The sequence below is a fragment of the Oryza brachyantha genome, chromosome 12 (genome assembly GCF_000231095.2).
Source record: "Oryza brachyantha chromosome 12, ObraRS2, whole genome shotgun sequence".
Lineage (NCBI taxonomy): Eukaryota > Viridiplantae > Streptophyta > Magnoliopsida > Poales > Poaceae > Oryza > Oryza brachyantha.
In genome coordinates this window covers 5,634,886-5,646,114 of record NC_023174.2, presented here as the reverse complement: position 1 = coordinate 5,646,114, position 11,229 = coordinate 5,634,886, and the positions used below count along the sequence as shown (strand labels likewise).

The following is an 11,229-nucleotide window of genomic DNA, read 5'->3' as shown; positions in this document are numbered from 1 at the left end:
TAGCTATTATATATCCATGTTATTCCTAGCTGGGATCTGATAGAGGTATAAGAGCGTCAAATCTACCCTTGGCTATCAGATCCGATGCGAGCAGGTTGGTAGCACTCAGAGGATTGCTACTAGGGCTGTATAAGTGGGCCACCCATGAGTAGGCCATTAAGTGGATGGGTTACCCACTTAATTGCTACGTAAAATCCCCGAGCTTGCGGAAGTTCACGAGGAGAAGGCTTCAGATCGTCATCACAGGCTGCAAAAGGGTCATGTGTGTATGGTTAGCAAAACTCGTTTACGGGTTGACAGGGGAGATGGAAGGAGTTGCGGAGTTGAGGGCCGAGTTGGGGGCAACGAAGAAAGATGTGGCCAGAGGTGATAATGGGCCAAGGCCCTTTATCCTTTCACAACCTATTAAACCCTTAAATATTTTTAGTTTAAAAATCCATAAAATTTCAACTCACCTTATTTTAGACCCAAACACATAAATTTTGTATAGAAAAAACTTAGGCCCATTACCACCCTGACCCTTAGATGTGACTGGGTTGAAAGACTTGAGACCGAGGTTGGAGAGATCTAAGGGGTGTTTGTTTCTAGGAGCTAAACTTTAGCCCCTAGTCACATCGGATGTTTGGATACTTATTATAAATAGTAACGTAGGCTATTTAATAAAACTCATCATAGTCTTGGACTAATTGGCGAGACGAATCTAATGAACCTAATTAATCTATGATTAGCATATGTGACGCTATAGTAAACATTTGCTAATTATAGATTAATTAGGCTCAAAAAATTTGTCTCATGGATTAGCTCTTATTTATGAAATTAGTTTTTTTATTAGTCTATGTTTAATACTTCAAGTTAGTGTCTAAACATCCAATGTGACATGGGACTAAAAAGTTTAGCCCCATCTAAACAACCCCTAAGTGTTTGTTGATGCAGTTCTATGTACAAAAAGAAGCAGAGGGTCAATAAGAAACTCCTCCTGGAATTCACACAGACCCTAGTGGAGCAGGAACCAGTACAGCTCGCCTGGGTTAATTAGGCCATGCACAGTGCTTCAACGTGACGCGTGGCTCTAGTCCACCATGTCAGAGCAAGCTTGCCAGATGGCCATGGACCGTCCCCACACCGAGAAGCTTGCACCTTGTAAAAGACACCGGTGCTGTCGGAGAAAGTAGGAGGGAGAAGAAAAAAGGTGCCAAAAATGTAGGGAGAAGGAAAAGTTCACCGGAGAAAAAGCCGCTACTCGGGTTGATCTACCGCCGCCAGGGTCGGTCCGCCGCCCACTGGACTCAATCAGTCGTGGCCAGGCTCGAGCCACCGCCTGTCGTTGCTCTGCCGTCGAGCTCGATCCACAGCCCGCCTCGCTTGATCCGCTGCCACCAAGCTCCGTGCGCCACGCCGAGGTAGATTCGCCACCGCCGAGCTCGGTCCGCAGCCCGCCGCTGCTCCGCCTTCGAGCGCCAGCCACCGTCAAGAGGATGAGGAGAGGGAGAGAGGGGAGAGTGACGGGGAGAGAGGAGAGAATAGAGGAGACCGACAGAGAGGGGGAAGAGAAAAGGACGGAGAGATGGTAAAAACGAATCCGGTCCTAGTCACTATCTCACTCAAAACTATATGCACTATGGATAAAGTTCTATGTGAGGGGCTTCATCCTATTTGTAACATGGAGATCCTTGTTGGGGCTTCATGCATTGGTCATGCTCTTAGCTGAAAATCTGGAGTAGGCGGTGATCGTCAGAGACAGTGGATACCATCAGCTGTCCCACCTGGTAATACTGGACCTGGAGTTGCTACAAACATACATAGGGAGAGAGAAGGGGTGGGTTGAATTTTGGTTTAGCAGTAAGGAAGGGCACATCCTGTACCGGGATTTGGGAGGCTGCCTGGAATAGCATCCATCTCATCTCAGAGTGCAATGTAATACACCGAAGTTATTTCGTTTCTGTGAACATTCTTGATCACCGTTTCCATGCCAAAGTATTTGTGCTAAGGCCGTGTTCAGCGTGTGGTGAGGATAGGGTTAGTTAGCCAGCACGGAAAATATAGTAATAGATTAATACATGATTAAATAATTGTTAATTATGAAAAAAATATAAAATAGATTAATATAATTTTTAAAACAACTTTCCTATAGATTTTTTTGCAAAAAATATACCATTTAGCAATTCGAAAAACGCGCACACGAAAAACAAGGATATCTAGGGTAAGAAGTTGTGCTACCGAACGCAGCCTTACTATTCCAAGTTGTAATATACTGTATTTGGTATATATTAAAGGCCACTGTACTGAAATGCTTGGAAATCACAAATGCCTTTAACAAAACATTGAACATAAAATTTATTCCCAATGTTCAATTCCATGCCCAATATATTTACACACATCATATTCTTATAACCAAAGAAAACAACATAGGAATACACAGCAACATATATGGGCTGTGTAATAAATATCCAATACACATGTAAATGCAGAATCCTTTGCTACACGGTAGGGTAGGAAGGCTGCATGGCGATGCCACACATGCCCCTGCTGTCGTCGACGTCCTTCTCCATCCTCACGTACCCAGCCTCGCCCCACGTCGTCCCCCACGAGTTCTTGACCAGCCAATACTTGGCGCCGTCGCTCGCCGTGCCATAGCCGACCACGGTGACGCCATGGTCGAGGCTGGTGCCGCAAGAGCCCGCCATCACGCCGCCCTGGTAGAACTGGAAGCTGGACGCGTCGACGGCGACCGACACGGGCTGGCCGGCGACGGCCTTCATGAGGGCGGCCTCGTCGTTGGCCGGCACGTCCTCGTAGCCCCTGATGGACGCGGCGACGTTCGCCGCCAGCGCGGCCTTGCACCGGCCGTCCGCCGCCGTGTACGGGTAGTTGGACTCGGTTGTGAGGCCGCCGTTGCTGACGATGAACTGGAAGGCGCCGTCCATCTCGCCGCCCTCGCAGCCGTGGTCGTCGCCGTGGACGTCGCAGTCGACCAGCTCCTGCTCCGACAGCGAGATGAGCTTGCCGGTGCTCAGCTTGACGATGCCCTCCATCGCTGCCACGGCCGAGAACGCCCAACAACAGCCTGCATTTGTGATTGTGGTACATGCTATCACCATTTTTCGATATGAAAGCAGTTTTCAGCACACAGGTGGATGTCCACCCGTTGCTTGCATATTATTTAAATAGTTATTAAAATATATAAAAAAATTGATAAGATATATTAATATGAGTTATATCACTCTACAAACATGCAAATTTAAATTTAACCTCTACAAGTTGTAGCAAAAAAAACAAATTAAACTAAAACTAAGTATATGCATATTCGTAACTACGTCAACTATCGATAGAAACAGCTGATGTGCCCTTAGTATTTTCTCATGCATTGTCTTGGATATACATCACGGACGGAATTAGAATGAAATATAGAGGGGTGCCACTCACTCTTAGTAATTCGAACTGAGTTTAGATTATTATGAGTGTCTGAGATTGGATCGAGAGGGATGCATCTACGATCAAAATACATGGATTCAAACCATAAAATTTTCTGATACGAGTGCCTCGGGACCCCTCCTTCGTTGTGTAGCTCCATCCATGCTATAGGTTCTTTCTAGTTGAAAGAGGGAAGATGATTTTTTTATTTTATTTTTTAAATAGCTCAACGATGGGATTAACTAAAAATCTATTTTAGAAATATGAGACGATAAAATACTTATGAACAGAAAATTCGCGAAAAAAAAAGGTAAGAAAAGAACAGTCTTACCGCACTGGGCTTGGTCCTTGACAGGAGTGACTGCACCTTTGGTCCTCCAGTCAACAGACGCAGGCAGAGCATCAGCACTAACATTCTCGTACCTGAACCCAGTTGATGCCCTAACACCATTAGCGCTGAACCCCTTCTTGTTGGTCATGGTGGCCCTGAACTCCTCGCCGGTGAGATCGGCGAACTGGTTGACGCCGAGCCAGTACGTGCTCTTCCCGCCGGCGTTGAACGTCTCGATGAACGCCACGTTGGCCCTGAACACCTCGAGCCTCCGCGCCTTCTCGGCGGCGTCCTTGTACTCGCGGCCGTACTGCGCCATCCACCTCTCGTGCCTCGCCGCCATGGCGGCTGCTGCGTCGCCGCCGGCGAGCTCGCCCGCCGCGACAACGGCGGCGCTGTGGTAGGAGCAGATGCAGCAGCAGAGGATGGCAAGCAGCACAGGCTTGGAGATGGCCATGGCCAGGCTGCTTACTTAGAGCTTCTACTGTGTATTTTGCACCGTGTTTGGTTTGTCCGATGGATTGGATGGTGCATGGTTTATATAGTGCTGATGCTGCAGGTGTTGATAGGGACATTAATCCAGTGTAGCCGTGAAGGTATTAATGACAGGATTAGTAATTAAAAAGCCTGCAATTGTAACGTACGGTAGCTTCCACTTGTGGCTTATGAATTAACAAATAAGGTTGAAAGAAGCCGGCAAAATACAAATGCTTTAACAATTGAGCAGCCGGGCGTGCAGGCCAGGAAGGCCGCTGGATGAGGAATTTAAAAGGCAAAACTGAGAAAATACGATGTTCTGTGTTCTGAATATTAGAATATAGAAAATGATCTGCATAATATATATACTCTGGTTGACAACCCAAAAACAAATGCTGGTATGTATGACAATGTAGACCTATTGAGATTAAAACAATCCTTCAAATTCACTGCTCAACAACACCTCTGCTTTATTTTCCAAGCTAGAAAATGCTAGTCCCAATTACAATCAGAAAGCCTTACTTGAGAATTAGATGGATTGAGAATTACATCCTCTAATAAAGATTGGAAGGGCAAACATAACTGACAACATCAATACACATCGGAAGTACTACTAAAGCAACACGGTACAAAAAGATAAGAATAAAATGAATAAGCTATTATTTACTAGAAGCCCTAAAATCGCTGGAGACAGATAAAGGAACTCATATAATCTAACCCAGCCTTCTGAGTGGAAAGCAACATATTTGTTTGTCTTTGGATGCTTCTTTGCTTGTTGCGTGTGCATGACTGTTGATATCAAGTGAGCTCTGCATTGAAATTTTGTTGTCAGAAATTGAGATCTCAAAACTTTGACAACAAAGGTATACAGCCAATTGCAAACGAGCAAATTTCTTATACAGATTACTGATTTTCTTTTTCTATGTGATTTCTATATACAATTCACAACCAATAAATACACTCTGAAAGTGTGGTTTCCAATGCTTGGAAGTTAGACACAAAATAAAACATCAAGCTGAGTCTTAGTGTTGAGGTGCAAAGGATAGTATTGGCAAGAAATGGAGAACTCCATAACACAGAAGTTTTGGCTGTTATTTTTCATCCATTTGCATTACAAAATAGAGCAAATGCTGTTACAACATAAATATAAGCTGTAATTCCTTCTTAGGTGAAATGTAGATTGAAGACAAAATATACAGGCTAAACTTATGTTAACAATTAGTGCTAGGATTGGTAACTTCCAGTTGCATAATCCATTTCTACTGCTTAGTTTGCCCTTTTTGCATATAACTACGTCTGTTCCAAAAATAATGCAATTCTAGACTTCTAGATATGCTACCTGGACTGTTTTTTTTTTTGGGCATCCTTTGTCATGATTTGCAACAAAAGATCAATCATCCTTTGTTGAAAAGGCTCCTCTTCTGAGAAATGCTGTGAAGTTCTGAATTTGTTCATTATTAATTCCACTAAATGTTTTGTAAAAGGAACATATGAATCGTTGAGAAGGTTCCTTTCTTCTAAGAAATGTTGTGAAGTTCTGAATTTGATCATTATTAATTCCAATAATTGTTTTGTAAAAGGAACATATGAAGCCGGCACACACTTTTGGTGTCCTCCCAAGGGTGGATCAAATTGATTGCTACATCTCCACAATGTCCATCAAAAGTGTGATGCAGGAACACAGGAAGAAATGTGCAGCGTGGATATACCATTATCTCCAGTAACCGCTACCATCATTACGTAGGCAGAACGATGATTATCTATAGAGTGATGTTGGTCTATCTCTGGTTCTTTCTATGTTAAGGATGGTAGAAGTGTCCTTTACCTATCACATACAAATTAATTTGCACATGGTTTAGATGCATGTTGTCAGAAAAAAAAATTACATGGCAAAGTGGAGGAAAAAACACACGACTAATGAGCATAAGAGTGACAATGATATTCACCGGATATGTGAAGTTAACCACTTTATTTTACTTTCTAGTTATTTTGTTGTTTATGTATATTGGAAAATATTAACTTAAGAATGGTTATGCTTGTCACTATGCATTGTTGCTGACAGAAACTTACAAACCAAGCCTCCGTAATTCTTAAGGATAGTAACATATTGGTTCATTTGGAAGTATGTCAATTAGCATACATAATTGGAATAGAGACTTGTACCTGGTGACTTGAATCCTTTGCTTGCTTATTTTTACGATAAAAATTTGGCAGTGGCCGAGCCTTGAAGCTTTCATTTTGGGGTTTTCCCTGCATGAGAGTAGCATGTAAGGTTGTATCTGATCTATAATATCCTATCAATCATCGACTCATCATACTTTTTCTTAAGACTGATTTTACATGGCCTTCGAGAAGGTACCAGGATTTCTACATTGTGGGAGGTATTACAAATTAACATTTTAAAGTTTGGTATCTCACGGTACCTCTTCATCTTCAAGGATTATAAAATATCTATTATCTTGAAAGTGTGTAGTTTGTAACAGTATCATTGACTAGGCAACGATGGAATTTCTAATTAGCATGTCATTAATATTGTTAGCTGTTTTATTTGAGTAATCAACAATTCCTACCAAATTGTGATAGCATGGAACTTCATATAAGATAACAACATATCCAAAAGAGCATTGCGGCTATTTTTCTCATATTGCATTGATGAAGTGAGGTACTTACCTTCTCTTTACGCATATTGGCTTTCTGATGCACCGATTGTGAGGTAAAACCAAATAACTTCTCTTTCACCCTTGTTACATGAGAAGACCTGGTGATGATAGAAGATAATACAATCAAGTCATTCTGTCAACACGGTGCAAATTATATTTCAGGGAGAGCAAAAACACCTTTATCTCTTTGAAAAAAAAAAGTGTCGGTGAACTCTATATAATTTAATGTTAAGAATGTTCGTATTACTTCAGGCAGAGACGGAATTATTTTCTTTCACTAAAAAAACATAATGTTCAGATTAATGTCTGCCTTGGAACATACCTTTGTTCTTCCAGCTGGGTTGAACTTGAGGCAATTTCCAGCACATCCTTTAAAGATGCCTGAAATATCAACAGCCAATTTAGTACTGCAAGGACAGAAATCAACTGAAAAAAAAGTTAAGTTCACTCCATAAACATGGTAGCTTCAAACCTCTCTTGGTGGTTTGACTTGGCTCACTGCTGAATCAGCGTGTTTCACAGGCCCGGTTACAGATTCCAGCTGACTAATCCTGGCAGCAATTGAGGAACCAAGATTTTTTGAGCTCGAGGCAGCACTGCCTGTTTCGCGCGTAGCAAGGTTCTTTGACTTCTGGAACGCTTCCAAGATCGACCGATTTTGAGAGACTGAACTTGTCGCTTGCTGGTTACTTTCCTTGTTAGGAGGTGAGCTGTTCTCCTTTGCTGAATGCAGCCGTGACCGTCTTTTCACCGATGACGCAGGCCCTTTGCTACCAGAGGGAGGAGAGCTGAATTTGGCCGGTTTCTGAAGCAGCGACGGAAGCCGTCGTCTCTTTACAGACTCCGCGCTTCCCTGATTAACAATGGAACTCTCCTGGCAAGAACAGAACAAAGCTAGCATGTTAGTATTCATACATTCGATTCAGCTTCCCTGATTAACAATGTTCGTTAGTATGAACGAAATTCCACAAAATTTGATGGTCAGTCAATCAGTCACCTTCAATGGCTGCTTGTCATCTGCATCAATGGCCACAGAATTGTCAGAACAAGGATCCTGACTAGAACCATCCTGCTTCTCCAGCGGCAGTAACACGTCTCTCGATTCACCAACATGGACATCATCCTGCTTGTGATGCACTTCATCCACTCTGCAGGAACCAACCCCATCGTTGACGTCGTGGAGCCCCTCCTCCGGCGCATCCACCGGGCGAGCGGCGACAACGCCGCCGCCACAGCCAGCATCACCCGAACCGACGAAACAGCTCGCATCCCCCGCGGCGGCGGGCTCGTTCGTCATGCACGACGAGGAAGAGCCCGGTGACGACTCAGCAGCAGTGGCAGCGGCGCCGGCACCCGCCTCGTCGGGCTCAACGTCGCTGCTGCTTCCGGCTGCGGCGGCGCCGTCGTCGTCCTCGTCGCTCTTGCGCTTCCTCCGGGCGTAGCGCGCCTCGAAGAAGGCCTTCTTCTGCGCGACGGAGCCCGGGCGCGACTGGCGCGCCGCCTCCTCGAGGTAGCGGTTGTGCTCGAACGCCGACCACTTCCCCCACTCGAGCGGCTCGGCGAGGAACCGCCCGAACGACACCGACTCCCCCAGCGCCGACATCATCTCCGCCTTCCAGCTCTAACCTCCCAAAAGAAGAAAAAAAAAATCACCAAATTGATCTCCCAAAGAAATAGGTCGGGGACTCGGGTGGGAGGCGGCGGCGGTGGCTCTCACCTGGTGGTCGGGGGCGAGGATCTCCGGCTCGGGCGACAGCGCGGGCTCCGGGGGCGGCAGCGGCGGCGAGAAGTCCACCTCGGGTCCCATGGCGGCGGCGAGGGCGGAAGCTGGATCGGATCTGGGGGGGTTGGTGGAAAGCGGCTCACGGGGGATCGGATTAGGGGGGGGGGGGGGGAGCCGGGAGCCAGCCGCCTTTTCGAAATCGGGGAGGTGGAGTATGATTGCTTGCTGCTGCTGCTGCTGGGGTGGGGGTGGGTCACGCAGAGCGAGCGTGGGTGGGGGTGGTGTGGTGGGTTGGATTTGAATTGGGGGAGGAGGCGAGGTGTACGTTGGGAGAGGGAGGGAGGAGCTGGCCGCGTCCGCGGGGGAAGGGAAGGGGGGGGGGGGGGGCCCTCTAGGGTGACCGTTGCACAGTGTTTGACCTGAGTCGCCCGGCGCAGGCTCCGACGGATAAATGTTTGTAAGCGGATATAGTAGGTTTTTTTTTATTTCTAACACATTTTCTAATGTTTATTTTTATAACGAAAACTGTCCTAACAGTTGTTTTTGAAAACGTGAGCATGCCCGTAGGGACGGTTGAGTTTTGTTACTCCAGCACATGGTTAACTTATATACCTCTCAAATTTTAACACAATTCCTTCCATGCCCTCGATGATTTTTCTTTATTTCATTGTTAAGTTTGTAACAAATGACTTCAATGCCCTCAATGATTTAGGTTTGAATATATATAAGCTTGAAAAACAATTGAAATTTTTATTTGAGTGCATAGTTGTTAACACCAAAATTTGGAAAATTACAATTGGAGATTAAAACAACACTAATGATCGAATCGGACAGGAATCAGTGCAATCGGACAAGAAGCAATTAGAATACGACGACTCAGATATGGCTGATGGAGTTTGACTCGGACTGGAGGAGTCTGATTGGGCCTAAAAATCATGCAGATGGAATCGGGAAGAAATAGAGTATGTGTAACTTTGTTTATGTAAATATTAGAGTTTGTTTAGGTATTATCTCTAATTAGAGTCTGTGTGTAATAGAGTAGTTATTAGATACGGATCCATATTAGGTTAGTTAGTTAGTTCTCGAGATATAAATACAGCACCATGTAGCTTTGTAAAGACATCAACTCTCATATGATCAACACGTATTCGATGCATAGCCAACTTTTCAACAGGAGCGAGCTCTCGGCGCGAGATTTGTTAGCTTCACAATGTAGCTCGTGATAGTCATATCATCGATCGGCTAGATAGGACGTCCCGATTTAGTTCGATCTCCTATCTAATAGTTCGATGGTTCATTTAAGGCTTATTATTACTTTTGATTTGTCTTTGGTTTGAAGTAGTGATAGGTTCTCTATCAAGGTGTTAACACCAAAATCTGGAAAATTAACTTAGTGGATTCCGTTAAAGAAATGCGCAATCAACAGATAAAAATCTTATCCAGAAGAGTCCAAATTCAAGAAGGAATTATGAAGACCAAGGCTTGACGGCGTAATTTTATCTAGTAGTTAGAGTTAGTTTAGGATTTTTCCTTTATCTCTAGGAGAGTTAGAGTCTGATCAGGACTTGTTATTTCTTTTTGTTTGTTAGCAAACGTTTGTCGTATTCAACATGGATTCGTATGCGTCCATGGGTATAAATATGTACACCCGGGATTATTGTAAATCATCTACTTCTCATAACATAGATCAATTACTTTTGGCGCATCGCCGCCCTCTTCATCGAGGTTTCATGACCGGCGGAACTTGGCACCTAACATTGGGTTGCATCCTCTCGATCTACGGCAAAGGGACAAGTCCTATGTTCCGCCGACCACGGTAATCATATCAGCTAGATTAGAATTGTCTCGGTTTAGTCGATCTTCTGATTTGCTTGTACGGTTGCTAGTTATCATATCAGTTTCAGCCTAGGTTACTTTTGTATCCTGGATTGATCTGGTCGACCACTTTGGGTGATTTACATTGGTTTGATATTTGCTACTTGACATATTCAATTTGATATTGTCTCGGTTTAGTCCGTTCTAATAGATTGCATCTATCAAATAGTTTATATCATGCTGACATATTTGCTCATTGTTTTATCGGAGTACCAGCCGATAAGTTATCAGTCATCGGCTCATTGGCTTGATAGTAATTTAGATCTGTTTAGTATCTATCCTGATATTGCTAGACATAATCTTGAACTGTCTCAGTTTGGTCTGATCTTCTATGATTATTCTTAGTAATCTAGGCTAGATATTTTATAGATCTTGGTCGTTTGTCAGTCGTTTATAGCCGATAATATTTGCTGATCTGCATGTTCATTATATTTACATTAATAGAGTAGTTGATTGCCTTACTACACTATTTTTACACCAATCGAATGAATTTACTTACATCGGTAATTATTTTGTGCTGCATCAGCTTACAAGGCTTACATGCTAGTTGGTTTTAGCTGATCGTAACAAATGATTCCTTGTTTATTTAGCTATTTGAGTTTATATGTATCAGATTCTCGGCTGATCTAGGCTTTCAACAGCCGATTAATCAGCCTATCGGTTAAGTACTGCTACATCAATATCCGATCGTCTGGTTTATCAGTTACCTACCGGCTCGATAGCCGATCGACTTATTTTTTTTATCTTGTCAC

The 11,229-nt window shown here is 43.9% G+C and overlaps 2 protein-coding genes across 2 annotated transcripts; both read right to left on the bottom strand.

Annotated features, from left to right (window-relative positions):
• Positions 1 to 2,477: 2,477 nt before the first annotated feature.
• On the bottom strand, positions 2,478 to 4,199 carry LOC102716742 (senescence-specific cysteine protease SAG39-like). The gene is made up of 2 exons (XM_006663877.1): positions 3,743 to 4,199; positions 2,478 to 3,064 (listed from the first exon to the last, which is right to left on the bottom strand). Exons 1-2 carry the CDS (start codon positions 4,197 to 4,199, stop codon positions 2,478 to 2,480), a joined length of 1,044 nt encoding a protein of 347 aa, XP_006663940.1.
• Positions 4,200 to 4,669: 470 nt separating this feature from the next.
• LOC102703828 (protein WVD2-like 7) lies at positions 4,670 to 8,686 on the bottom strand. The gene is made up of 7 exons (XM_040529389.1): positions 8,597 to 8,686; positions 7,877 to 8,500; positions 7,352 to 7,753; positions 7,202 to 7,260; positions 6,890 to 6,977; positions 6,383 to 6,469; positions 4,670 to 5,028 (listed from the first exon to the last, which is right to left on the bottom strand). The coding sequence occupies exons 1-7, from the start codon at positions 8,684 to 8,686 to the stop codon at positions 4,933 to 4,935; spliced, it is 1,446 nt and encodes a 481-aa protein (XP_040385323.1). The 3' UTR covers positions 4,670 to 4,932.
• Between the last annotated feature and the right edge of the window lie 2,543 nt (positions 8,687 to 11,229).

Excerpts from the sequence above, each read along its gene's own strand:
- LOC102703828 (XM_040529389.1), bottom strand. The coding sequence starts at position 8,686 with ATGGGACCCGAGGTGGACTTCTCGCCGCCGCTGCCGCCCCCGGAGCCC. Across the intron at positions 8,501-8,596 it reads TCCTCGCCCCCGACCACCAG|AGCTGGAAGGCGGAGATGAT; the intron begins GTGAGAGCCACC and ends TTGGGAGGTTAG. Across the intron at positions 5,029-6,382 it reads CAAAGGATTCAAGTCACCAG|AGCTCACTTGATATCAACAG; the intron begins GTACAAGTCTCT and ends ATTTCAATGCAG.
- LOC102716742 (XM_006663877.1), bottom strand. The coding sequence starts at position 4,199 with ATGGCCATCTCCAAGCCTGTGCTGCTTGCCATCCTCTGCTGCTGCATC. Across the intron at positions 3,065-3,742 it reads CAAGGACCAAGCCCAGTGCG|GCTGTTGTTGGGCGTTCTCG; the intron begins GTAAGACTGTTC and ends TCACAAATGCAG.